Raw genomic sequence first — 26488 nt, 5'->3', positions numbered from 1 at the left:
ACCGCTAGCACGGTTCCAGTAAGAGCACCTCTGAAGACAGACATAGAGCTGCTCTTCTGGACCAAAAGCGTTCTGGAGAGTTACACTCCACTACAGGCGCTCGGGAAAGACTTGGGACACGCTGGAGACACGATGTCTCTCTGATGTCCTGGGAACGCCTCGGGATGCCACTGGAAGAGCTGGAGGAGGTGTCTGGGGAGAGGGAAGTCTGGAACTCCCTGCTGAGACTTGCCTCTGCGACCCGGCCCCGGATAGACGGTGGAGGATGGATGGACGGATGGACGGATGGATGGATGGATACACTCATGTTTCCCAAAAAGTTGGAACACTGTCTTAGACTATAAATACTGCTGTTTTTATTTGTGCTTTACACAATATCCTCATGTTTGGTAAACTGTTGTAATAGCAGAATGAAATAGGAATCTAGAAACTAAGTTCAAATGTGCCAAAAAAAAACCGTAAAAATAATTATGAGTTGCTAAATAATGACGCCTCATCAAAGCAAGTGTCAAATATCTCTGAATTCTGTCCCTGGTTTTTAGGAGGTATGTAACACACACGTAAAACCCTTTAAAATTCTATTACGCGCGGCTACATTTCCATAAATGCTGACTGTAATAGCCGAGTAGTCCAGGAGGCCAAATACCATGATGATCCGTGCTCCCTTGTGACCAGGATTAATGGCGTTATGTTAATCGCAGAAAATAAATAGTTTGACGATTCCGTGACTTACGGATCGGTGAACCGGCGGAGCTTCCGCGGAGGATTTGGTTCAGGACCTCATCGGTGTCGCCGGTGCTCGCCATGCTGTTCCTCATCTGCATCATGGACAGCTGAGAGCACAAGCTGGGCTGGCGGTCCATTTTCTTCACCGTCTGAGAACCAGAACCAACAGACAGCGCAGACCGGTCAAACGGCGTTTTCCTCGCCAGCTCATTCACTCCGAAGGAAGTCGTGGAGCCGCTCTGGCCAGCAGACAGAGATGCGCTGCCGTTACGCGCTACACACTAAGCTGTGTGTAGCAGCCGTCGTGCTAGCATGCTGTGTGCCCACTGGAACATGCTCTGTGCACTCTGACATCAGAAGCGGACCCACCTTGTCACTGAGTGTTGGGTCGTTCAGAGAGTAGAGCTTGTTGGTGATGTCTTTGCCAATGAGGTACCTGAACGCCTCATTCAGGAAAGTGTCCGACTCCAGGAAGTAGGTGAGCCTTTCCCGAGACCAACACAGGAACTTGCAGTTCTCCTCTGCCGTGATGGTCACCTGTCGGTCAACCACAACGCGAGGATGTAGGATTGTACAGTGTACTCTATCAATGAAATACACTTTATATTTGGTTTTGGAATCTATCAAGTATTTCCGTGATGGAGACACAATTACAGTTTTGGTTATTGATGGTGTTTTTCGTGTTTTCATCACCTGGAACTTCTCCCCTCTGTGCATCTCAGTGGACCTGAACTCTGGAGAGTCAATGAATGAATTTGTGTAGATGTTGTGGAGGAAATGGCCTCGGTACGAGACCTTCATCCTGTCACAGAGAAGCTCAGAGTCAGCCCTGGAGGATCCGCTCCACCCGGCAGCGGTGTCGCCTCAAGGCCATTAGTACTTTGGGTGTTTGGGTGAAGTTTTCAAAACACTTTGATGAAGTAACAGTATTATTAATTCCTGCACCAAGCAATAATATAATGCAAACCTTACATAGAAATCGAGTTTTTCATAAACAGTGCAGTATTTACCGTTCCTATAATAGGAAACAATGTGTATTTGGTGTCCTTTATATGATGGATGAAGACAGAAGTACAACGGATAGACCAAAGGACAAAGAGACAAAGAGGCAGCACATACTTCCCTTTGAGGAGAATACTGAGGCGTTCATCCACAGAGGTCTTGTCTTCAGCTGCGTAGACTTGGCCTTTCTTCAGGGTCTGGATGGTGCAGAACTGTCCCGTCAGCCTTTGGAACAGGGCCTCTTGAACGTGGAGGGGCTCAAACATCCGCTTGTAGAGGGACCTCAGCTCCCTGTCAATCTTGATCTGAGAGGAGAGCTACATCGATGCCTCACGTTCCAATGACAGCAAACAGTAATGCTGGGGAGCACGGCTAGCGCGGTTAGCAGGGGGGTCCGCTCTATGCTCAGACACCCCTCTATTGTGAATGTTTATAAACTTCTGTCACGCTTTGATGATTGACGATATAGTTCAGTAAAGTTGGACAGATATTAATAGATTCGGACTTCCGAATACAAGCTCATTTTATCAAAAGTAGCCGTCTTTCAAACTGCAGCAATAACATCGGTGTGTTGGTGACACTACAGTGTCTAAAAGTGAAGTTATTGAGTATCTGTGTCGTGTCTGTCTTCGTGTTGCAATTTGCAGACGGTCCCTTTGCAGCTCACGTAGACTCATCCAAACCAAACGCCCCATGGATTCTATCTGCATCTCATTAGCATAAAGCAGGACCAGACAACAATGAATAACTCAACCTGATCACATTCCGACAATCCCGGGGGCCAATAGTTCAACATCTGAGAGGCTTGAATCTAAAGTGCATGTGAATGTGGCATGCTGCTGTGCACTCACTGGCCTGCGCTTGTACAGGAGGAAGAACAAGTGCATGAAGTTGACCACCAGGAATACCACGTTCCAAACCATCACATCCAGGTTGCACCTGTACAGAGTCGCCCAAGCAATCAAGAGACCACATCCTGTCAGAGAGAAACAGAGCAGAGCTGAGTGTGGAAGCAATTCCAGACATCGGTGGCCATCTTTGAACAGTCTGCAGTACATATTTCTAAGTTCAAGGTACTTTCAATGTACTGTATGGCAAACCCACGTCTGCTAATTCAACCGAGCAATTTCAGTGCAAAGTAATGTGCAAGATGCCAAACGGGACTGGTTCTGTGGTCTGGTTCTGGTTCTTGGTGAAGGTTTGCTCTACTGAGCTCCTTTGGAGGCTTCTTATGTTGTTGGATCAAATATACCGGGTATAAAAGTGTGTTTCCTCTTGGTCCAATGCATTAATAAAAGTTAAATGAATACTCTCGCGATGCACAATTAATGTCTTTGCAGTTCTTTTTGGGAACCATGACTATTACATTAGCCAGAGGTCATGCACCCGAACTCTAGTCCCACGAGAAGATAGAGAGAGAACGTTCAGCCCTATGTTCTCTCCTTTCTTTGTCTGCCTTTTTCAGACTCGACTCTGTGAAGTCGCCTCTTTGTGGATGACCAAACTAACTCTCAACAAGTGGTGGCCATAGTTCGCACTATGGTGAGAGCAAGGTCAGCCAAGGTTGTGATAAATATCAGCACGTTACAGTTGCACTGCCACCATAGCGTCACCGGGGGACGCTGTGTACAGACCTGTCATCAAGAGGAGACGCAACAGGATCATGTGCAGGCCCAGAGTGGTGGGGAGGACCAGACCCAGCAGGAGGGACAGGCTCCCCAGATGGAAGAGGAGGTGGTGGGCCTGCTCCCACTGCTGGCAGGAGGTGGCGTTGTGCTCCACGGTCAGAACCTCTACAATATCCGAGGCAAAGGACGGCAGTGTGGTGAAGAGGAAGGGGGGCAGTTCTGGGGTAGAAGACATCCTGCCGTCGGGTCACCTTAAGGATGGGGGGGGTCGGAGTAAATGTCAGGGTTCTTCTGTGCTTGTGATTAGTGGATGTTTCACAGTGAATATTATCCTGTCCCAATAATAGTGTTTCATAATTTTAGCAAAAGAGAAAATAAGCATCGGCCGCCCCCTCAAATAAATAAATAAATAAATAAATGACATCAAAAGGACAAGAGTTCACGTAAAAAGATGGTCAAGTCGTTCCGAACCAACAAACACACAGGAACTAATAACTGTGCAAACACTTTGAGGGACATGGAGGACAACACATTTTGGAGTATGTAAAGAGGCCTGGAGATCTCAGTCCTCTGGGGGACACCGTCTGTCCTCTGTGGGGGACATCGTCCCAGTCCTCTGGGGGACACCGTCTGTCCTCTGGGGGACACCGTCTGTCCTCTGTGGGGAACATCATCTCAGTCCTCTGGGGGACACCGTCTGTCCTCTGGGGGACACCGTCTGTCCTCTGGGGGACACCGTCTGTCCTCTGGGGCTGACAGCATCTCAGTCCTCTGGGGGGACACCGTCTGCCCTCTAGGGGGGACACCGTCTGTCCTCTGTGGGGGACATCATCTCTGTCCTCTGGGGGGACACCGTGAAGGATCCCCAGCAGCAGCTTTGACCTGTGTCTCTGTTCATTTCTGTCTTCTTTAATTCAGGTACTCTGTACTATCTGTGCATTTTACTTTTTTATACGTTAATGTCCTGAGATTTAATGCAACGTTTATCTTACATACTCATTTGCATAAATGTGTCGTCAGGTAAACAAACGAAGATGGTTCTTGTGGGACACGATGACGCCGATATGAACTGTGCTTTGTGTTTGACACAAAGCAGCTGGTGTGAAAGTGGCGCCTCCTGTGGTCATCTCAGCAAGGAAAGCTCTGCGGTAAACGTTTGCCTGCATCTGCTCGACACGCAGAGGAATTAAAACGCATCAAAATGAGCCGTTTGACTTTCCATTCCGTCCACTAAAACCATATCTGCTCCGTTCCCAGCTCAGGGTGAGGAGCCCCCGATGGGGGGGGGCTCAGAGGTAAAAATAGATGCGGCCCTGCACGTCCAGCCTCCTCGGGATCACTCTGGCACAGCTGCAAATGTCAAACTGCAAGTTCAAGTCGACAATGGAAAGTAAAATGTGTCGTTACTCACCGAATTTGTTCAGCCGAGGGATCAAGACGAAGAGAAGTAACTGTAAGAGTCGCTGCTGACCAGATTGCCTCGAGGGGGGGGGCGGGGGGGTTACTGCTGCACAATGTGCGTCTCACATTCCACGCAGCTGACAGGCAGAGACTAAAAAGGGCAAGAAGGAGATCGCGGGGCATTTGCAGGGACTGAGAACACCGACAGGGGGAGACGGTATTGCTGCACCCAGGAAACATCGGAGGGAGGGGGGGAGGCATTCATTCATTCATGCATTCATTCATTCACGTGTAACGTGTAGTTTATCGCCAGTAATTGACTAATATTTAAAATACTTAACGGATGGACCACGTAGAACTTTGGTGCTCTGTTAAAATCTTTATGACGGTGACATAAAACATCTCAACGATGGTTACTGATTGTAAACAAGTGAGATCAAATTCAACACCTTGAAATATAACATGTAAAATTATATCTCTGAACCACCACCCCGGTCCGCCAGTCCAGAGGCACTGCCCCCTGCCTTCACTGTAAACAGTGTTGGCGCCACACTTTCCCCTCCTGAGGCGCTGGACGGTTTGCCAGAATTTCTTCAAAGCCAAACTGTGACTAGCACAGAAGTCCAACAACAGAACACCATTCGCGTTCAGATCGGGGAGGCCGTTCATCCTGCCTGTTAAAGGGAAGTTTTTCCTTGCCTCCGTTGCCAAAGTTCTTGCTCTTGTGGGTGAATTTGGGTTCCGTCTTTCCCTGCTCCTCCTGTAAAGTGCCTTGAGATAACTTTCTGTTGTGATCTGGTGCTATAGAAATAAAACTGAATTGAAATGTAGAGTCCAGCCCCTCTCGAGTGTTTGGGTTCCAGAGCCCAAGCTATGGGTGGAGGTGAGGCCGACATATCTAGACCAGGGGTTGTTGGACTGACTCCCTGGGAACTGAAAATAAAGTCTGATTTTGGATTCCCACTCGACTGTCGTGCATTTGGGTTCTTACCTGCCTTGGCCCGTGACAGGGGTAGGCAACCTTTTTCATGACGTGTGCCACTTTACAATATTCACAAGCCCAGAGTGTCAACACACACGCACAGAAGGAATAACTAATTTATATCATTTCCGTTGAATCGACTATTGGAGTTTTTCGAAGGATTTTCTCCAATGTAGCATTTGCCAGTGAATTTCCTTGGTCACGTGATACGTTACTAAAATCTAACAACTGTAAACAAGCAAAAATTAGTTTTAAAAAAATTGTCTTTTAGAGGTTCTTTGCAAAAGGCAAAAGGCCAATTGAGGAGGAAGAAAAGGAGCCAACGACCCCCCAAGAAAAGAAAGCTTCTTTTAACAGACAAAAGTCAGACTTAAAATAAGGGTTTATCTACCGCACCAAGTCCCCTCTGCCTTAACGAGGAAATGAAGGGTTCAAGACGTCTTCGGCACATAGAAACCAAAAACCCTGGATTAAAAGACAAGGACTATGAATTTATGAAAGAAAAAATCATCATCATGAAGGACAGAATCAATTTATTTATTTGTAAAGTTTATTGGTAAGATTATATTATTTTTACATTTTTACAACTGTGCAATTGTATATGTAATGTTTGTAACTGAATTAAGTATGTAGTAGTACTTAGTAATAAATACAGTTATCTAGCAACATGTTAAGCAGTAGTTACATTTAATTTACATTACATTACCCTAAGTTACATTTACACTGTGTTACCGTTACAAATGGCCCTTCGAGGGCAACCGTAATGCTGATGTGGCCCTCGAAGAAAATTAGTTTGACACCCCTGCTATAGACGATAATGACACCTGACCCTGGAAAGCAGGTATCATCGTATTAAGGGTGTAACGGTACGCTAAAATGTATTTTCGGTTCGGTTTATTTTTGGTACAAAAAAGGCAGAAAAGAATTACTTAAAATGCTTTTATTTAAAAAAATGCAAACAATAGAATTTGTATAAATAAATAAAAGCGACCCATTTGAGTGATATTTAAAATAAATTAGACTGAGTTTTTAAACTATTGTATTGTAACAATTTTAAAATCTTGATAAAATTATAAAACTGTAAACTTAGCAACAGCCTGAATATGACAAATGTAACTACTAGTAGTTACTAGTAGTAACTTGTAGTAGTGGCTAAGATTAACTTATCCACTTTTCTGCAGAAAACACAGATTTGGTTGCCGTGACAACACATCCAGCAGAGGAGAAAACCCGCTCACTAGCAACAGAGCTAGCTGGAATACAGAGCTAAGGCTTTGCTAGTTTTGCTATGTGTCCATGCCTGTGAGCTTCCAGCACGCCTCCCCCCTCAGTCAATAGTGTCCGACACTCAGAGGCGTCCGTGCGGAATCTCGGCCAGGACTTGAGTTCCGTACGGAGCGCTTAGCCCGTGTAGGGAATTCCCGTATTAGATGGGATTCCACGACGTGATTCCACGCCGACATCACAACAGTATTATTATCACTGATAACACTTGAACGTCTCATTGGTGACGACACATAATGACGCTGAATAACAGGGGGTAAGATTGGCTGGGGCGGGCCCCACCCGCTCGGGGGATGGGCCCATGGATATGTACACACGGAAACAGAGGGCGGCCCTTTGTTCGGACTTGAGACGCACACAAGGAACATGATCGAACCTCAGCGCTGATAATCTAAACCAATTTGTACTGATCTGTTTGTTATATAAATATTTTAATCTTTACCTACGTCCTCCTCATTTACTACGCGCCCACGAAGGAGAACAAAGAACCGGAAGAGGGTTTGGTAAAACCCTACACCCGCAAGTGGACCGAACCGAACACGCAGAACCGAAACGGTTCAATACATTACGTGAACCGTTACACCCCTAGTACAGATAGCAGCACGCTTGTCCCGCCTCATGCCACATGTTAGGGTGCAGCAGCAGGTGAGGGTTGAGACACTTGCAGGAAGGCGTCTGTTTTTTCTAATTCGGTCCCCGGCATGTGACAGCAACTCGGTAATCGGAGATCGTAGCGGCGCCCAGACTTGTCAACAGTCTCGTTCAGGGAGAACAACTTCTCTGCAATGTCATTGCGCACAAGCAGCGCAAATATCTTAGCAATGTAACGATGCTTAGCAAAAAGCAGGTACAGCTTTTTCCTCCTCCATGCCACGTAACGGCAGGAGACGTCGGCGCGCAGGGTCACCTGTAGAGGTAAAGATAGTATTGAGATGTTACTCTTTGAAGTTCAGCAGTTCATATTTGACATTTACTGTGACACACAATAACATAATGATTATTAGTCACCAAGCCTTAAGACCCCAACCATACACACTCATTAGTAAAAGAATACCCGAATGTCTTTGGTTCTCCTCGGCTCCACTCGTGTGTTCGAACCCCGAAACTTTTATTCAACTTAAATTCAAAGAGGCAATTGAAATTCAAAGATTTTGTTTGAATGCCAAATTGTTTGACTACAGAGTCTTTCGAGAGCTGAGGTTCCACAGTAAAAATATATTTAAAAAAAATTTCAATTCACTAAGATAACCAAGCCCTGTGATGCGCTGGCGACACATCCGGGGTGTACCCCACCTCTCTCCTGTAGTAAGATGGGACAGGCTCCAGTAACACCCATGACCCACAAGGATAAAGGAGGTTGCAGATGAGACAGAAAGACTTTGTTAAAACTGGATCACCACAGTAAAGATCAACGTTCCATTTCCTCTGTTCATAAAATAATATAAATGGATGGTCCCTGTCTATGCAGATGGAGAAAGGCTACAAACTTCTAATGTGGCACAATGATTTCTGCATATTATGCCTTACCTTTATTTGAGGGTTGAGTGAAACATATTTATTAAGGTGATGATCAGATAAGCCTTGCTGAAAGAAGTTTGTGAAGCACATGAATTAAAATGCACCTGGAATACACCTTCCTCTGATGGTCGGAGAGAATCCCACTCAGGTGAATCCAGAAACTGGAACGGGTAGATGTAATGTAGAAACTCTCCGTTGACCGTCACGCGGATCCTGTAGGAGAACATGGTTTATCAGATTTATCTAATCATTATCTGATGAAAGTGTTGAATGAATCAAATGTACGCAGTGCAAATAAGAGTTCAATACTACAATGTCTAAATGAGAAGAAGAGTAGGGCGGGTCATTGCCACGCCTTAGGAGTTGGTCTCCGATAGCATCGCTGCACCGTGTTGACGTGTAGTGACGGGATGGAGCTGATTGGTTTGTATTTCCTGAGACACTGTCTCATGGTAGATGCTCATCACACTCTCAATAAATCGTCTTGCAGAGGGAGGTGGCATTGCACTACTTGTACAAGCTGTTTGTGTCTTGTAACATTTGTATCTGTGCCGGAGTGTGGTCGGTTTCTGGATGTAAGAGTTTGGAGGAATATAATACTTGACAAGGCACTAGTGACTGAGGTCCGTGTTTATAATGGCGGCCATAGACGGCTTGTTTCCATAGTTACACCTCCCAGTGTTGAACCAATAAAATAACTGCAAATATGGCATTGATTGAAACCATCAATCAATGCGCTCCTGCTGAGTCTTCCTTATTTACTTACTCACTGTTTTCGCCCCACACATCTTGACCCATGACATTGCTATGTTTAACATCCTCATGCCTCATGGGAATGTTTCAGATACTGACACTGAAGCAAAGCTGCCACTAATGACTATTTGTGATTATCTTATTATTGTAATCGTTTAACAAATGGAAAGAGCGTGGAATATTAATCAATACACAGATCCAGAAAGGGACAGAAGGTAGATGTGTGATGTAGTCACCTGCCGGAGACCAGAACTGACAGTTTGTCTATGGCTGTCTTGCCCTCCGTGGCGAAGCAGTGGTCCTTGTCAATGGAGTGGACGTCTCCATCACAGCATGACACTATTTTCCCAAAATGTGTGAGTGACACCCCAAGTTTTTTGAACACATAGTTGTAAAGCTCCTGGAAGTCATTCTCAAAGGAGACACTCCTCAGCCTGTAAGAGACATAAACAACCTGTCCCAGACACACGACGAAGAGCGCCCAGCTCCACAGGAGCGAGTCTGTGTTGCAAGGGTCTGACCATGACCAGAAGATGGAGCAGAAGAAGCCTAGAGTCAGGAAGGTAAACAGGTAGAGGACTCCGTAGAGACCGCTGCCACCCATGAACCCAAAGAAGAGGAAAATATTGGAGAGGTGCATCACGGAGCCAGCCGAGCCATCTCTCCATTCCTCACATAGCGGGTAGGCCACCGTCGCCGCCTCCACCGTGTAGTTCATGGCTTCAAAATCCGGAGGCTCCATGAGTCCTACAGTAATAGCAGCGCAGTTATAGTAGGCCACACAAACAGCAGTCATAGTAGGATACACAACAGCATTTATAGTAGGCTCCACAGCAGCACAGTCATAGTAGGCCACACAAACAGCAGTCATAGTAGGATACACAACAGCATTTACAGAAGGCTACACAGCAGCACAGTCATAGTAGGCTACACAGCAGCATTTATAGTAGGCTACACAGCAGCACAGTCATAGTAGGCTACACAGCAGCATTTATAGTAGGCTACACAGCAGCACAGTTATAGTAGGCTACACAGCAGCACAGTCATAGTAGGCTACACAGCAGCACAGTCATAGTAGGCTACACAGCAGTGCAGTCATAGTAGGCTACACAGCAGCAGTTATAGTAGACTATGCAGCAGCACAGTCATAGTAGGCTACACAGCAGCAGTTATAGTAGACTATGCAGCAGCACAGTCATAGTAGGCTACACAGCAGTGCAGTCATAGTAGGCTACACAGCAGCAGTTATAGTAGACTATGCAGCAGCACAGTCATAGTAGGCTACACCGCAGCACAGTCATAGTAGGCTACACAGCAGCAGTTATAGTAGACTATGCAGCAGTGCAGTCATAGTAGGCTACACAGCAGCAGTTATAGTAGGCTACACAGCAGCACAGTCATAGTAGGCTACACAGCAGCACAGTCATAGTAGGCTACACAGCAGCAGTTATAGTAGACTACGCAGCAGCACAGTCAATGTAGGCTACACAGCAGCAGTCATAGTAGGCTACACAGCAGCATTTATAGTAGGCTACACAGCAGCACAGTCATAGTAGGCTACACAGCAGCATTTATAGTAGACTACACAGCAGCATTTATAGTAGGCTACACAGCAGCATTTATAGTAGACTACACAGCAGCATTTATAGTAGGCTACACAGCAGCATTTATAGTAGGCTACACAGCAGCAGTTATAGTAGACTACACAGCAGCATTTATAGTAGACTACACAGCACAGTCATAGTAGGCTACGCAGCAGCACAGTCAATGTAGGCTACACAGCAGCAGTCATAGTAGGCTACACAGCAGCATTTATAGTAGGCTACACAACAGCACAGTCATAGTAGGCTACACAGCAGCATTTATAGTAGACTACACAGCAGCATTTATAGTAGGCTACACAGCAGCATTTATAGTAAACTACACAGCACAGTCATAGTAGGCTACACAGCAGCAGTTATAGTAGACTACACAGCAGCATTTATAGTAGACTACACAGCACAGTCATAGTAGGCTACACAGCAGCACAGTCATAGTAGGCTACGCAGCAGCACAGTCATAGTAGGCTACACAGCAGCATTTATAGTAGGCTACACAGCAGCATTTATAGTAGGCTACGCAGCAGCATTTATAGTAGACTACACAGCAGCGCAGTAGAATTCTCGAAACAATAAAACTGTTCAAATGAGTCTTAAATATAATAAAATTATAAACACAGTTCAAATGAGTCTTAGAGAGAATAAAACTACAAAGACAGTTCAACTGAATGCTGGAGAGAATAAAACTATACCAGAACAGCACGTCGTCCAGCGTATACAGTCTGTGGAAGGTAACACCACGTACGACACCGGATAGATGAGAAGCGTTCAAAATAGGCATCGAGCAGCCGTCAAGAGCAAACAGTTAGCTGCAACGGAAACGGAAACACAAAAAAGTAAAAGTCCTCACCACCGTCTCTAAGCCGTCCATCATGGCTGTCCTCACCACTGTCTCTCAGCCGTCCATCATGGCTGTCCTCACCACTGTCTCTAAGCCGTCCATCATGGCTGTCCTCACCACTGTCTCTAAGCCGTCCATCATGGCTGTCCTCACCACTGTCTCTCAGCCGTCCATCATGGCTGTCCTCACCACTGTCTCTCAGCCGTCCATCATGGCTGTCCTCACCACTGTCTTGTAGACCTGTCCCTTCGTCCTGTTAGGGTTTTCCTCAACCCTCCCTGGTTCTTCTTCTCCGTGTGGGTGCGTGGTCAATAAAGAGGATTTTGGTCACGATTAAAATATTTGTATAACATGCAGATCAATACAGTTGATTTGGATATCAGCGCTGAGGTTCGATCCTGTTACGTGTGTGTGTCTCAGGTCCGAACAAAGGGCCGCCCTCTGCGTCCGCGTCTTCCTATCTCCATGAGTCCGGCCCCCTCCAGGTGGGGGTCCTGCCCCAGCCAATCTTAACCCCTGTTGGTCAGTGTTATTATGTGTCGTCACCAAAATGAGACATTCATGTAAATCGGTTATAATAATACTCAACTAAACGTGGTGCGTCCCTGTTGTTCTGTCGGCATGTAAACACGTTGTGGAATCCCATTTAATATGGAAATTCCTTACAGTCCTATCACAGAGCACACCTGCACACCTGATACTCCCCCCCCCCCCCCCCCCCGTTCCAGCCTGCCTGCACATGGTTCTTCACCTCCTTTCCACATTCTCTCCATCACTCTGCTCTGTTGACCCGAGGTACCTGAAGTCCTCTCCCTTCTTTACGTCTATTCCTTGTAGCTTCACTGTCCCCCCTGGGACCTTCTCATGTACACACATGTACTCTGTTTTACTCCTGCTCACCTTCATTCCTCTCTTTTCTAGAGCAGACCTCCACTTCTCTAGATTCTCCTCTACCTGCAGATCACAATGTCATCTGCAAACATCATATTCCAAGTAGCGTCCTGTCTCACCTCCTCTGTTAGTCTATCCATCACCATGGCAAACAAAAAGGGGCTCAGAGCTGATCCCTGGTGCATCCCACCTCTACACTAAACTCCCCTGTTACTCCTACTGCAATGCTGTCGTACAACTGGCATACATGTCCTGAACTACTCTGACATACTTCTCTGCCTCTCCAGACTTCTTCATGCAGTACCACAGTACCTCATGCAGTACCACAGTTCCTCTCTGGGTACCCTGTCCTAGGCTTTCTCTTGATCTACAGAGACACAATGCAGCTTCTTCTGACCTTCCCTGTACTTCTCCATTGCTCTCCTCAATGCAAACATTGCATCTGTGGTACTCTTCCTCGGCATAAAGTTATACTGCTGCTCACAAATACTTACTTCTGTCCTTAGTCTAGCCTCAACCAACTTTTCCCGTAATTAAGCAACCGCATTAAAGACTTTACAGCTACCTCACCTAGACACTTCCATACCTCCACAGGTATGTCATCCAGGCCAACTGCCTTTACATTCTTCATCCTGTTCATTGCCTTCACTCATGTTAATCGTTGTCACTTCCTGGTCCACAACAGGTGTCTCTACTACCCTTTGTTCTCTCTCATTTTCCTCAAAATACTTCTTCCGTCTTCCAAGCACACTACTGGCCTCTGTCAACATGCTGAACATCCTTCCTGTCTCTACTCTTCATCACTCTAACATGCTGAACATCCTTCCTGTCTACTCTTCATCACTCTAACGTGCTGAACATCCTTCCCATCTCTGTCTCTCTGTCTGTCCAGCCTGTACAGATCCTTATCTCCCTTCTTACTATCTAACCTGCATACAGGTCATCATATGACCTCTGTTTGACCTTTACCACCTCTACCTTTGCCTTGTGTCTTATCTCCCTGTACTCTTGTTTACTCTCTTCTGTCCTCTCAATGTCCCTCTTCTTCTTAGCTAACCTCTTTTCCTGTCTACACTTCTGCACTTCCTGGTTCCACCACCAGGTCTCCTTATCTCCTTTCCTTCCAGAAGACACACCCAGTCCTCTCCTACCTGTCTCCCTGATCACCTCAGCTGAGTGTATTCCAGTCTTCTGGAAGCCTCTCTTGTCTCACCTCTTCCCTGAAAGACACACAACACTCTTCGTTCTTCAGCCTCCACCACTCTGTACTCTGCTCTGCCTTTGTCCTCTTCCTCTTCTTCACCACTAGAGTCATCTTCCTCACCACCAGCCTATGCTGGCTGGCTACACTCTCTCCTACCACGACCTTACAGTCACCTTCAAACTGCTCCGTCTACACAAGATGTCCACCTGGTGCTCCTCCCTCCACTCTTGTAGGTCACCCTGTGTTCTAGTCTCTTCTGAAAAAAAAGGTCGTTTTCAAACTGGACCAAGATGACTTGATTTGATCGGGGAGCTGAGAGTCGCAACATTCTTGCATTTATAATTTGTTGAAAGGTCTGCTTTCACACTGTGATTTCTAACGCAAATTGAACTTTCTGAGCAGCATCACGTGGCTGAAACAGGCGCTCGCCGATTGGACAAAGTAGGAGGGGAAGTCCCACCCTCCCGACCCGGAAAAAGACCAGTAAACATGGAGCCTCCTATGATGTTGGCTGTTTTGTGGATGTTATTTCTCTCGTTTCAAATGCACATAAATAAAACTAAATATATTATTAAAGTATATTATTTGTCATTTCAAACCGGAGAGAGAAGAAAACTATCATTTTATTTCTGTTGTGTACACTTTGACATATCATTGTCTGATTTGTTAATCAAGCAAAAAAATAAAAAATGCAATGAGAAATACCACAGTCTGAATCTCATCCAGCAATTTCAGTGCAAAAGTTTAATAATGGACCGGACACATGTAATTGCTTATTTTTACATTTTCTGATTGTTACAGTATAATTTCACTTCAGTATTGTGTTGAGTATCCTGCCACACAACTGTCAAACAAACAACAATATACTCTGGTGAGTACTTGGTTCATATTAATGAAGGAACATGCTAGCTGGTGTAGCAATAATAGCTTTTTAATGTGTAGCAGAAATGTTACTGGCCATCCTGCTACGTGCTACTTGCTAGTACATACAGTAGCCTTTGTCTATCTGGCTGGGTTACATGTGCTTTGCTGCAAGGACAAGCCACACACAACATTTGTCTGTGGGATCTTATGCATTGTGTCAAAACAGATTGGTCATAGCAAAGACATAAGCCACGGGTACTTGCAGGCCGATGTTGACAACATGCCATTTCCCCATCCTTAGTGCTCCTATTACCAACCCTGCAATTGTTCCCAGAGTTCCCGGCCATGAGGTCCACATACCAGACAGCGCTGCTGCTGCACCCACAGACACCCCAGCTGTTCCCACTACCCCAAGCAATGCTCCAGCTTTCGCCCCTTCTCCCAGCACCGGGGATAAAGCCTCCACCCCAGCCAGCAGACCCAGGGCCAATAAAGCTGCCCCCATTATGACTTTGACTTCCCCAGCTGCTTGTCTCACCAGTGGCCCTCCCACCCCAGCCCCCAAACCCAGCTCGCAGAGTTTAGCTACGAAGAAAGCTGCGTTCAAAGCTTCCAGGGAGGATTGTTGGTTCATGTGCGTCATGACGCTTTCTCTGGAGGGGCTCATTCCCTGTCGCTTCTTCATTGCAGTCGTTACGACCACTTGGCCGGCATGCAGGGTGAGCATGGCAATGACAAAGGTTGCAAGCATTGCCATGCATCCAGCCAGCATCCAGAACTTGAAGTCAGATGACCTCAGAAGCAAATAGGCTATGAGTGCAACCAGAGCCAGAAGAACTATGAGCACAGACTGGTGTCCTCCATAGCCCAGCACTCCAAACATTGATGTTACTATCGTAATCACAATCATTGGCATCCCTGAGAAAGCCAGGATGTCCACATATTTGACCATGACAGTGCTGATCCAGCCTTGGATGGTTCTTTGTGTCATCTCTGCTTCTTTACCCTCCATCTTCTTCCTCTCTTCCTCTTCTCTCTGCCTTCGCTCAGTGGCCCATGTTGTCCTGGGATCTGCCTGGCTAGCATTGCTTCCCATCTCCAGTTGTCGGATCCTCTGCTCTATCTGCAGCGTCACTCTCTGCCTCTGCTGGAGCTCAGAAGCCTCAATCTGATTCCTCTCCCTGGCCCAGTCTGTAGACGGCCCAGTGCGGCAGGCCTCTCCCTGCTCATACAGGACCTTAACTACAAAGTGTAGGGGTGGTTTGAGCATGGTGAAGATGCTAACTACCCACAGTAGGCCCAACATACCATAATTCTTAACAGTCCAATCAATAGCACCACCAAGCGTCGCTCCGCTGAGCGTGGTCCCGAAAGCCCCAGCGAGTCCTGCTGATGCCCACAAGCCAGCAGAGTCTCTGTGGGAGGCCCCGTAGCTCCCCGTGGCTACAAACACGGAAGCTACAGCCGTCGCCATGATGACACCAGCTACGACTGATGTTATCGCTGTAGTCAGCGCTGTGGCACCGATGAGTGTTCCTATTCCCAGAGCACCGACTGTCCTGACTTCCTCCATCACTGGCTTCAAGGGACCGGCTGCAGTTAGCGCTGACACCATCTTGTCCACTGGGTCCTCTGTGACGCCCAGCAAGCAGCCTGCCACTGCGCCCAGTGCAAAACCCATAGCTGCCTCCATCAAGGGGTTCTTCGCTCCTTAAATAATAAAGAAGAAAACCAAACAGAGTTTAATGTGATGGCATCATTAATCAAAAACCAAACGCTCAGTTAGCAGCATTACAATGATCCTACTAAACCATTAGGCGTTCCTCTCCCATGATATCTGAAACCTGCCCAACGCCATGCCTTGAGATTTAGCTTTTTTGTTCCTGATCCCAGAGAGTTGCACCAGGAGTGCAACTCTCTGGGATCAGGAACAAAATATTTGATCTGGTTTCTCGTACATATGAGCTCCATGCGTAATGAACCCAGTCACAGCTCACAAAATACAAAGATGGAGGTATTAATATGCGTTGACGACCACAACGGAAGTGTAAAGTGAGAAGTTTGTCTGCTAACTGCTAACATTTCCTTTCGGGGCTTCGTTTTTAATTTTCCCCCGGTATTTTCGGAATCACTGCTGTGTTTTTAATTTTCCCGTATTTACAGATTTCCCTGTATTACTTTGCACCGTACTGCTGAAAAATAATCAGATTTTCCCATACGAAAATACCACAAACCGTATGGTTGACAGACCTGTTATCATCATTATTACACAGTAGTAGCATGTCAATATCAGACAGAACATGCAGTAACTTCAGCTCACGCATGTTAGCATGTGTCGTCGTCGCTCGTCTCAGAAACATGGATCTGACGGAACAGACTGCGCTGGCAAACCGAGTTTCTTATATAATTACACTGAGTATAAATAGTCTAACGATATAACACAATCTGTATTGCAGTTATATTCACAAGAACATTAGACCATATGAGATCGAAGCAACGCATTTCTGTATTAAAGGTCTGCATTGGGGAGTTGCAGCCATTTAGCTAAATTTGCACCATGTTGGTGGTTATCGAGTCTGAATCACAAAACCATACCCAGTACTCAGTGAGCCACACATTTTGCGAGCTGTTCACTTTTCTGTGGGGGAAAAGCCAAGAGGCAACTTTGTTTGATCCAGTATGAAAAGATCTCTGTTGCAATGCCTCAGTGGAAGAGGCTGGAGACGCCGAGCAGACCTGCTGATCCAGTTCAACCAGCAGCAACAGCATTCTGGGGAATACGCTACATGCAACAAAGACTTCATGACATGGAACTCATTTTGAAATGATCCTCTTAGACAGGATGTTTGACTTTATTTGTACTGTAATACATGCTACTGTGTGACTGTACTTGTACTCTAACATTCTATCTAATAAAAAAAATAAAAAATTTAAAAATATATATAAATATATATTCATTCATATTCACTCTGATGTACAAAACAAATGTAAAGTCGATAGTTTCCACGCTATTACTATAACCCACCTTGTTACAATATGTGTACATTTAGGAAATAAAAGTACTGCGAGCATTATGCCCAGAGACCCTTTGTGGCTCTGATAGTCGTTATGTTCCATCAGACATTTTTACATTTGAACTTTCAGTCATTACCAGAAGCAAAATGAAGAATCTGAAAAAGAAAACGGCAGTAATCGATCTTTACCGAGTCTATTCGGTGCCATGCTGTCCAGAGACGTGCAGCGGACCGCGGGATCCTCCTCCCTTTGTGGTTTCCAGCAGGTCTCTGACACCTGCTTCCGCAGTGAGCGAGTGGCTGCATCTAGCAGGAAGTGCTTCTTTTCCACCTGTTTATTGGACAGCGGCCCAAACAGGACACACCCATTACCGGATCGGCCTTCAGCATGCAGTTAAAATCTCTCCCTGTCCTTTCCTGTCTACCCAAATAAATCTGTCACTTTAGTACACCAGCAACCCCCGAACCCGGTGGTTGAGCCCGGAAGTAAGGGGACAGCGCCTCTGGACTGGCAGACCGGGGTCTTGAAAAGGGGGACCGGAGGGTGTGCTCCAACTACAGGGGGATTACGCTCCTCAGCCTCCCGAGGAAAGTCTATTCCAGGGTGCTGGAGAGGATTAGACCGATGGTCAAATCTCGGATGCAGGAGGAACCATGTGGTTTTCGTCCCGGTCGTGGAACACTGGACCAACTCGACTCCCTCTAGTCTACATCCTCCATCGGGTGCTCGAGGGTTCATGGGAGTTTGCCCAATCAGTCCACATGTGTATTGTGGATTTGGAGAAGGCGTTTGATCGCTGTGTGGTCTGGTTGTGTGTTCGTCGTCGTCACCACGCTGTGTGGTCTGGTTGTGTGTTCGTCGTCGTCACCACGCCGTGTGGTCTGGTTGTGTGTTCGTCGTCGTCACCACGCTGTGTGGTCTGGTTGTGTGTTCGTCGTCGTCACCACGCTGTGTGGTCTGGTTGTGTGTTCGTCGTCGTCACCACGCTGTGGGGTCTGGTTGTGTGTTCGTCGTCGTCACCACGCTGTGTGGTCTGGTTGTGTGGCCGTCGTCGTCACCATGCTGTGTGGTCTGGTTGTGTGATCGTCGTCGTCACCACGCTGTGTGGTCTGGTTGTGTGATCGTCGTCGTCACCACGCTGTGGGGTCTGGTTGTGTGGCCGTCGTCGTCACCACGCTGTGTGATGTCGATTCACTGATTATTATCTATTGTCATGGTGACCGGTTGTCGTGCAGTGTGGGCGTGGTTAAAGACAAAACTTGGTCTCTGACAGTGTTTTCTGTAATTAGGAAATACTTTTCCGATAATGTAGTCTCTGTAGTCTTTAGAACAAGCTTCTCTTTAACCCCACCCTCATTCTAACCTGCTTTGACCCTTTGGGAAAAGGTTTTTTGCGTTATTTAATGTATTTATTTTTGCCACACGGAGACAATCAACCACTCACGCACACACTTACACACAATTCAGAGTAATCATTTATTCATTCATTCATTTTCCAACCGCGGGCCAAGCTGGAGCCCATCTCCGCAGTTAATGGGCGAGAGGCGGAGCTACACCCCGGACAAGGCCTTTATCTTCTATTAAAAAAGTGTAATCTAATAAATCAAAAACCAGACTCATGAAAATGAAGATTTACTAGCAGTAGCAGTTGTAGTACTACTACTACTACTAGTTGTTGTTGTACCGGTGGTGACGGCAGCGGCGGAAGCGGAACCATTTCGATTTCGTATTTGTACTCCACGGAATATTTGTCTCAAACTCCGTGATGACGGAACCGCCGCAGACGCATGGAGAGATGTCTGGTGAGTTATTACTCCTGCAACGTTGTCCGGATTTGACTCATTTTTTATTTATGTAATATTGTAATATTTCTAATTGATCTGAACTATACTTAGTCTATACTTAGCGGAAGCTAGAACGATAGCCAGCTGCAGCGTTAGCCAGCTAGAGCGTTAGCCAGCTGCAGCGTTAGCCAGCTAGAGCGTTAGCCAGCTATAACGTTAGCCAGCTAGAACGTTAGCCAGCTGCAGCGTTAGCCAGCTAGAACGTTAGCCAGCTAGAGCGTTAGCCAGCTAGAGCGTTAGCCAGCTAGAGCGTTAGCCAGCTAGAGCGTTAGCCAGCTGCAGCGTTAGCCAGCTAGAACGTTAGCCAGCTGCAGCGTTAGCCAGCTAGAACGTTAGCCAGCTAGAGCGTTAGCCAGCTAGAGCGTTAGCCAGCTAGAGCGTTAGCCAGCTAGAGCGTTAGCCAGCTAGAGCGTTAGCCAGCTAGAACGTTAGCCAGCTAGAGCGTTAGCCAGCTAGAGCGTTAGCAAGCTAGAGCGTTAGCCAGCTAGAGCGTTAGCCAGCTAGAACGTTAGCCAGCTGCAGCGTTAGCAAGCTAGAGCGTTAGCCAGCTAGAGCGTTAGCCAACTGCAGCGTTAGCCAGCTGCAGCGTTAGCAAGCTAGAGCGTTAGCCAACTGCAGCGTTAGCCAGCTAGAGCGTTAGCCAGCTAGAACGTTAGCCAGCTAGAGCGTTAGCCAGCTAGGGCGTTAGCCAACTGCAGCGTTAGCCAGCTAGAGCGTTAGCCAGCTGCTATACTGGAGCGTTGATGTGGAAAAGGGCGGAAAGTGACGGAAATAGAATAAATGCAGCAAACAAACATGGTTTACGCTGCTGTCAGATAATAAATGTTTTCATGCTGCATATCAAGTCTTATGTTGGATGTTGGCAAAATCGAAAAACATTTGCTCATTACTTTAGTCTGATTCAACCCACTAAATATCATCCCTCCTAAAAGAAACATGATCAGATGTAAGAAACGGTATATATTTATATTCATGTGTGTAGATGAGCTTAAAGAATCAGGTCAAGTACCTCGTTACTAAACTTTGTTTTTTCAGGAGACGACACAGAGTCCCAGTTTGAGGGTGATCCTGGCCAAAATGATTCTGTCGAGGCGAGCAGTGATGGAGGGATAAATTACAGTGGTGATGATGATGATGGAGGACAGGAGGAGGAAGGAGAGGATGGAAACACGAACGCTGGCTGGGCGGAGGCCATGGCAAAGATCCTGGGTAAGAACGTCTCTGACAGTAAGAGCGGGATCCTGGTGAAGAACAAGGAGCTGGACAAGATGAAGGAGAAGGAGCGACAGCAGAGAGTGGAGAAAAAGAAGCAGGTGATCACAGCGGAGGGCGGAGGTGCTTCTCGTCTCCACCATCTTATATCTGGACGTTTTCCAGTGTCCGCGGTGACGGAAAGCTGTAATCAGTCACAATAACAAAAAGACGCGTTCTGGTATACAGTAGTCCCTCATTTTCCGCTGGGGTTACGTTCCAAAAACAACCCGCAATAAGTGAAATCCGCAATGTAGTAATTTTTATTTTTTTACAATTATTATACATGTACATAAATGTTTTAATGCTGTTAAACCCCTCACCACACACTTTATACATGTTTAACAGTCAGGCATTAATCTAAATAGATTGTTTCAGTATTATAGAATGAAACCAAAGATCAAAACCTTTTCAGAACGAAACATTTGTTTGAGAAATATAAATATATAGTACGTACAGTAAACGTTTTCCTGTTAATAATGTTAAGGCGTGCAGGTCGAGGAAAGAGCCGCTTGGAGTGCAGAAGAACAAATATTCTACTCGTGCTGTCTTTAGCCTCTCATGCTGCTTTATTGGATAGCTTAGCACAGCGGAACGGCAGCGGCTACATGTATCAACAGGAAGAAACAAAACCCAAAAGGGACGTGACGTTTATGCTCCTACAAAATAAAAGCCTCTTTTTACACAGAGAATAAGAGCGCTATAAAACAAACGCTTAACAAATAAACATGATAGCTTTTAGAAATAACAAATTTAATTTTAATGATCAACCTACGAGGTTGAACACATGAGAAGTTATTAATAGCAACTCGCCCGTATTTCACAGTTCCTCCGACCGCGCCCCTTCGTCCTTGCGGCATTTCAAGGTGCGTTCAAGTGCAAAAAACAAAATCTGAAAAATTACATTAAAACTCTGCGAAGCAGCGAAGTCGCAGAAGATGGACCGCATTATATCGAGGGACTACTGTATCTGGGACCGACCTGTCCCCTCAAACAGGAGGCAGCAGTGAAAGGGCTTCGGGAGCCAAATCAACCTCAGACGGGCCTCCAGAACCTCATTGATCTTATCTTCGGTTGTTTCTCTGACCTTTTATGGCAGGAACTGTGCATTTTAAATTGAGGGATCTTCGACGTCTCGCTAACATTTAATTTCATTGTTTTCTCATCATAAATGTTTTTTTTTTCTTCTGTTCGGAGCATAATTCTCCATTTCTTCTTCCGAATTGTATTTATCCGGACTTGGCGTTTGTAAATGTCCTGGACTTGGGGAGTCGGGGTGCTGAGGATGTCTTCGCTCGCGTGTCCAACAGGTGGACGAGAAGCGAGCGTGGGAGATGATGTGCAGGGAGAAGCCGGACGTGGTGAAACGCCGGGAGGCCGAGCGGGAGCTCCAGAGGATCGCTACCAGGTGCGACCGCGTTCGCCCCCGGCCGGGCTTTGCCCACGCGCTCGATTCTGACGTGTCCCTTCCTGCTCAGGGGGGTCGTCCAGCTGTTTGACGCCTTGAGGAAACACCAGAAGACCATCGGTGACAAGGTGAAGGAAGTCGGCGGCTCGGAGAGGAAGAAGGCCAAGTTGTTGTCGTGCGTCTCAAAGAAGGATTTCATCGACGTGCTACGACGAGGAGACGGAAGCAGCAAGGCGGGGAAGGACGCCGTAAGTTCGGTCCGTCTCTTGTCCTCACGTTCAGTCCAGGTTCGTGCCCTGATTCCGCCCATCCATCCTCCTCCAGCTGCGCCTAAAAAGCATGTCCATGAGGATTATGAAGAGAGCCTTGCACTAGAAAGAAACGGGACACTCCTTTGAGGACAGTAATGTCCCGGTGTTAGACGGGGGAGACGGGGGAGGCGGGTGGTCTGAGATAGCAGATAAAGAATGTCTTCATTTTTATCAAACTGGACCGAGGAGGATTAAGACGCAGCAACACACAATGCAGGATTGTCCTCTGTCCCCGGTAACCACAGCAACCAGCCACACCCGGGTGCATCTCAACAACACAGCTGGCCTGGGGGGGGGGCAACATGGATGCTAATGACTCCTGGTGAGTCTCGTTGCCGTGGTGGTTCCGGTCCTTTTTTTGTTTTTGTTTTTTTCTGGTCGGTTTCACACCGGCCCAAGAGGACTCGGTTCGGTTGGGGAGCTGAAAGTCCCAACACTGTTGCATTTATAATTTCTGAAAGGTCTGCGTTCACACTGTGGTTTCTAACGCGAAGCGAACTTTCCTGATTGCTGAAAGAGGCGTTCGTCGATTGGACAAAGTAGAAGGGGAGGTCCCGCCCTCTCCAACGGGCGGCTGCTGCTCATCCAAGGAGGGGAGGCTCCTTTAGTTCTGGCCTAAATCGTAAATGTTTCACAACGCTAGTCGTTTCTAACAAACACAAAGTTGCTGCGGATCCGTAAAGTCTCCGGATCAGCTCGGAACAACGGAGTGAAAAACTTATAAACGCTTATTTCACTGTCGATCAAAAAGGGATTCCGCCGCAGACGGACGATCCCCTCATCAGGATTGGATGCTGGGCTCAGCTTCTCTCTGGAGTGATAATAAATGCCGCGTGAGAAAACGCTTTTGCGTATTGCTAGCGCCTCCTCCCTCCGATGTTCTATCCACTCTGTGAAGTAAAGCCGAGCTTTGGCGTGTCGTGCTGCCTACGTCCGTTTGCTGCTGGCTGCCTGGTGACAGGTCGCTACGCGCGTTGCATAGCAACATCATTCACGCCCACTGGAATCAATAAGGGACTTGAAACACTGGGACCCGGTTCTCAACAAGAACCGGATTTCGATTCCCATCCCTCGGCCTGAGGAAGGGGGTCGATCCGCAGTAAATGGCCTCTGACCTGCGTAACGGAGCTCGGCGTGCTCTGTGATGTGCTACTATGCCTCCGGGGGCAGATGTCTCCGAACGCCCTTAGAGAGTCGCTGGTTTGTCAGAATCTGTTGCTTGTGTGTCGGCAGGCCGCTGCAGCGACGGAGACGCCCGCCTGGAGCGTCCTCAGAGACGACTTCATGATGGGAGCCACCATGAAGGACTGGGACAAGCACAGCGACGGGGAGGAGGCCGACGCGCCGGCCGGAGGGAAGTGATCCGGACCGAACCTCTGGATGACTGGGAATGTTTTATTTAATTGTTTTAGTAAATTGTTAATAATCCAGCCGTTGCCCCTCTTTTCATTAGATTGTTGGCCCCACAAAAGATCTGAAATTTGTCCTTTACCGACTCGGCACACGTTTCACAGCTAAGCTAAATTGTATACAAGTTGTCCAAGTATATCTTTTTAATCAGCTGCTTGAAAGAAATCATCATTGACAGACTCGAGTAGCATTCTGCAGCGGGCATAGGCGAGGCCAAACAGCCACACGCTCATTTAGCTGGTGACCGAAATGTATTCTGTCAGTAACAAAGCGGTGGAAATGCTCGCAGGATCGACCTGAATGAGCGGCTCCAGCAAACTGGTGCATTGTGGGTAAAATGAGCTCGTAGTGTTCATGAGGTTCGGGAGCAGAAGTCACACCATATTAAGACACTTGTATCGGTACAAGTATAATTTACATGTTTCAGCCCGTCTCTAAAAGTAATTTTTTTAAATGACTGTTTCAGACGTTCTGTCTTTATGACAAATGTTTTTTCTCGAACTTTTGTTACATTTTTTTATTTTTTTTACAGGAATTGAGAAACATGTCGCTATCGAAGGACCTGTGGAAGTGTAATGCTGGTTGGATAAACGCTTATTTCTTGTACCACATTCTAGTGAACTCGGTTGAGTTAGGCTGGTCATGAAATATTTTTAGCTACTTCTTTGCACAGTTTTTGTTGGGGGGGGGGGGGGGGTGCGCATCATGGGGATGAGAAACTCCTTGGATTAGCGTAAGCGTTGGGATGTTAAAAGAACACAAGTATGGAATTTTGAAAAGCAAATATTTTGTGAAGTTGCAATTCCCAGGATTTCCACAAGATGTCGCCACATTCAAACATGTCGAACGTCAATTGAAGGAGCATTAGATGCTTGCTTCACAACCCCAGCAGGGAGCGCTATGACTGGAAGTGAATTTCAGGTTTGGGCTCCCCAACGTGTGCCGTTTGGGCCGGAATGGATCGCGGACGGAAGCGCTGTAAAAACGTTTGTCTTTCGTTGACCACGTTTCAGTTTTGGAGGTTTTTTATAAGGTTTAATTAAGATTTAAATAAGGTTGCAGCACATACCGGTTTTACGGTATCAGGTTTATCGTGCATGTACGTTGACTTCTGATTCCACTGTTGATGTCTTGAGCGAGAATCTACAATATAGTCCTGAAAAATAAAGAAATGCGAAGGTGTGTCCGAACCTTTCACTGGTTGTGTTTGTGGTTGTGTTTTCAAACGCATCCAAGATTTGTGAATCGGCATGAGAGTAAAAGGAACGTGGGAAGGATAAAGGTTCTACATGCTGGAGAGAAAGATGCAAAAAAGTGATAAATGGTCGCATAGAAATAAACTCTCTTCATACTAATAACAAAAATGCATAATATTTGGAAACCGAAAGATTAAAATAAATAATGTCGAACTTGAAACAGTAATTGAAACAAAATGTTTAGGGGTAATAATAGACTAAAAAAATGTCCCCTGACCTCATTCTGGATCAGATCCAGATTCCCACCCTTCATGACTGTCACATTCCATAAACATCGGTCAACAATCAAAGATATTGAGGAACAAACTTTAGATTTTGCAACGTTAAGCATTTCAAAGTAATCCAGGATCTCTTCTGGGCAATCGGCAAAAGGCAAATCAACTTCCTGTTGAGATTCCCAACATTCTCAGGATCTGTCTGTAACCTTTTGAGGCATCTCACTAACAGACAGACGGACGGACAACGCTGGTGATGAGCCGGCCTCGGCGGAGGTAAAGATGTTATAGAGCACCAACATCCACCAGAACGATCCTGAAATTAACGACATTGAGATTACAACACGATACAAATAATGACTTGAGAAGTAACGGTAAAGTAAGAACAAATGAGTGTGAGTCGATAAAGCGTGTAAAACTGGAATGACTAAAATGAAAACGAGTATTTATGAGAATGATTTGCAAAAAAATGTCCAAGAAAATCGGGAAATGTTCTTTGGAAGGTCAGAATGCAATCTATGTATGTGTGTCTATGTATGTGTGTCTATGTGTAATGTATGTGTATGCATATATATAGAATTGGATTGTTATACAAATTGATTGCCTACAGATGTAGTCCTGAGGAGGGGGAGGGGTGGCGTTCAGCCGACCCACTTCCGGTCCATCTGGGACAGAAAGCCTTTGAAATGTTGCCCTTTGCCTCTGAAAGACGAACCGGAATAAAATAATTCATCCCTTCATTGTAAAGGCGATCGAACTTTCGTGCTTCGGATCGATTAGAAAGGGATGAACGCCCTTTTCTCTGGTCCATCCCGCCGGCCGGCTTTAGGACCCTGCGCCGCCGGAGCAGCAACGAGCGCTCCTATTGATGACTTTCCTTCTCTGCTCAGGAGCGCCGCGGCGCGGCGCGGCGCGTCACTGGAGCGGGCGGGGCTCGTGCGCGTAGAAACCTCCCACGCTACGAGTTGCGTGACTCGGGCCGCTTGGCGCGCGTTCAAGGCGCGTCATTCTCCAGCTTGACGGAGTGCGGGGCAGGCGCGTGCGTGACAGCGCGAAGGGAAAGTTGCGTTCTGCACGGGTTCGCTG

General features: G+C 46.6%; 3 protein-coding genes across 3 annotated transcripts in view; 1 reads left to right on the top strand and 2 right to left on the bottom strand.

The window, feature by feature from the left end:
• bves (blood vessel epicardial substance) overlaps positions 1-4861 on the bottom strand; it is a 5445-nt gene extending 584 nt beyond the window's left edge. Inside the window, exons 1-7 of the mRNA XM_068747063.1 lie at positions 4768-4861; positions 3363-3607; positions 2580-2704; positions 1846-2033; positions 1420-1528; positions 1096-1263; positions 734-875 (exon numbers count right to left, since the gene is read on the bottom strand). Coding sequence (XP_068603164.1) covers positions 734-875; positions 1096-1263; positions 1420-1528; positions 1846-2033; positions 2580-2704; positions 3363-3591 — 961 coding nt within the window. The 5' untranslated portion in view covers positions 3592-3607; positions 4768-4861. The remainder of the gene's footprint in view (positions 1-733; positions 876-1095; positions 1264-1419; positions 1529-1845; positions 2034-2579; positions 2705-3362; positions 3608-4767) is intronic.
• A 1424-nt stretch (positions 4862-6285) lies between these two features.
• On the bottom strand, positions 6286-11628 carry popdc3 (popeye domain containing 3). The gene is made up of 4 exons (XM_068747064.1): positions 11585-11628; positions 9531-10041; positions 8646-8754; positions 6286-7930 (listed from the first exon to the last, which is right to left on the bottom strand). The coding sequence occupies exons 2-4, from the start codon at positions 10034-10036 to the stop codon at positions 7652-7654; spliced, it is 894 nt and encodes a 297-aa protein (XP_068603165.1). The 5' UTR covers positions 10037-10041; positions 11585-11628; the 3' UTR covers positions 6286-7651.
• A 7852-nt stretch (positions 11629-19480) lies between these two features.
• Positions 19481-25128, top strand: rrp15 (ribosomal RNA processing 15 homolog). The gene is made up of 5 exons (XM_068747309.1): positions 19481-19509; positions 20587-20864; positions 22113-22210; positions 22281-22458; positions 23755-25128. The coding sequence occupies exons 1-5, from the start codon at positions 19503-19505 to the stop codon at positions 23881-23883; spliced, it is 690 nt and encodes a 229-aa protein (XP_068603410.1). The 5' UTR covers positions 19481-19502; the 3' UTR covers positions 23884-25128.
• Positions 25129-26488: the final 1360 nt, after the last annotated feature.

The sequence above is a fragment of the Brachionichthys hirsutus genome, chromosome 13, assembly GCF_040956055.1.
Source record: "Brachionichthys hirsutus isolate HB-005 chromosome 13, CSIRO-AGI_Bhir_v1, whole genome shotgun sequence".
Lineage (NCBI taxonomy): Eukaryota > Metazoa > Chordata > Actinopteri > Lophiiformes > Brachionichthyidae > Brachionichthys > Brachionichthys hirsutus.
Note: the sequence above shows the minus strand (reverse complement) of the source record. Positions and strands in the feature narration are given on the sequence as shown.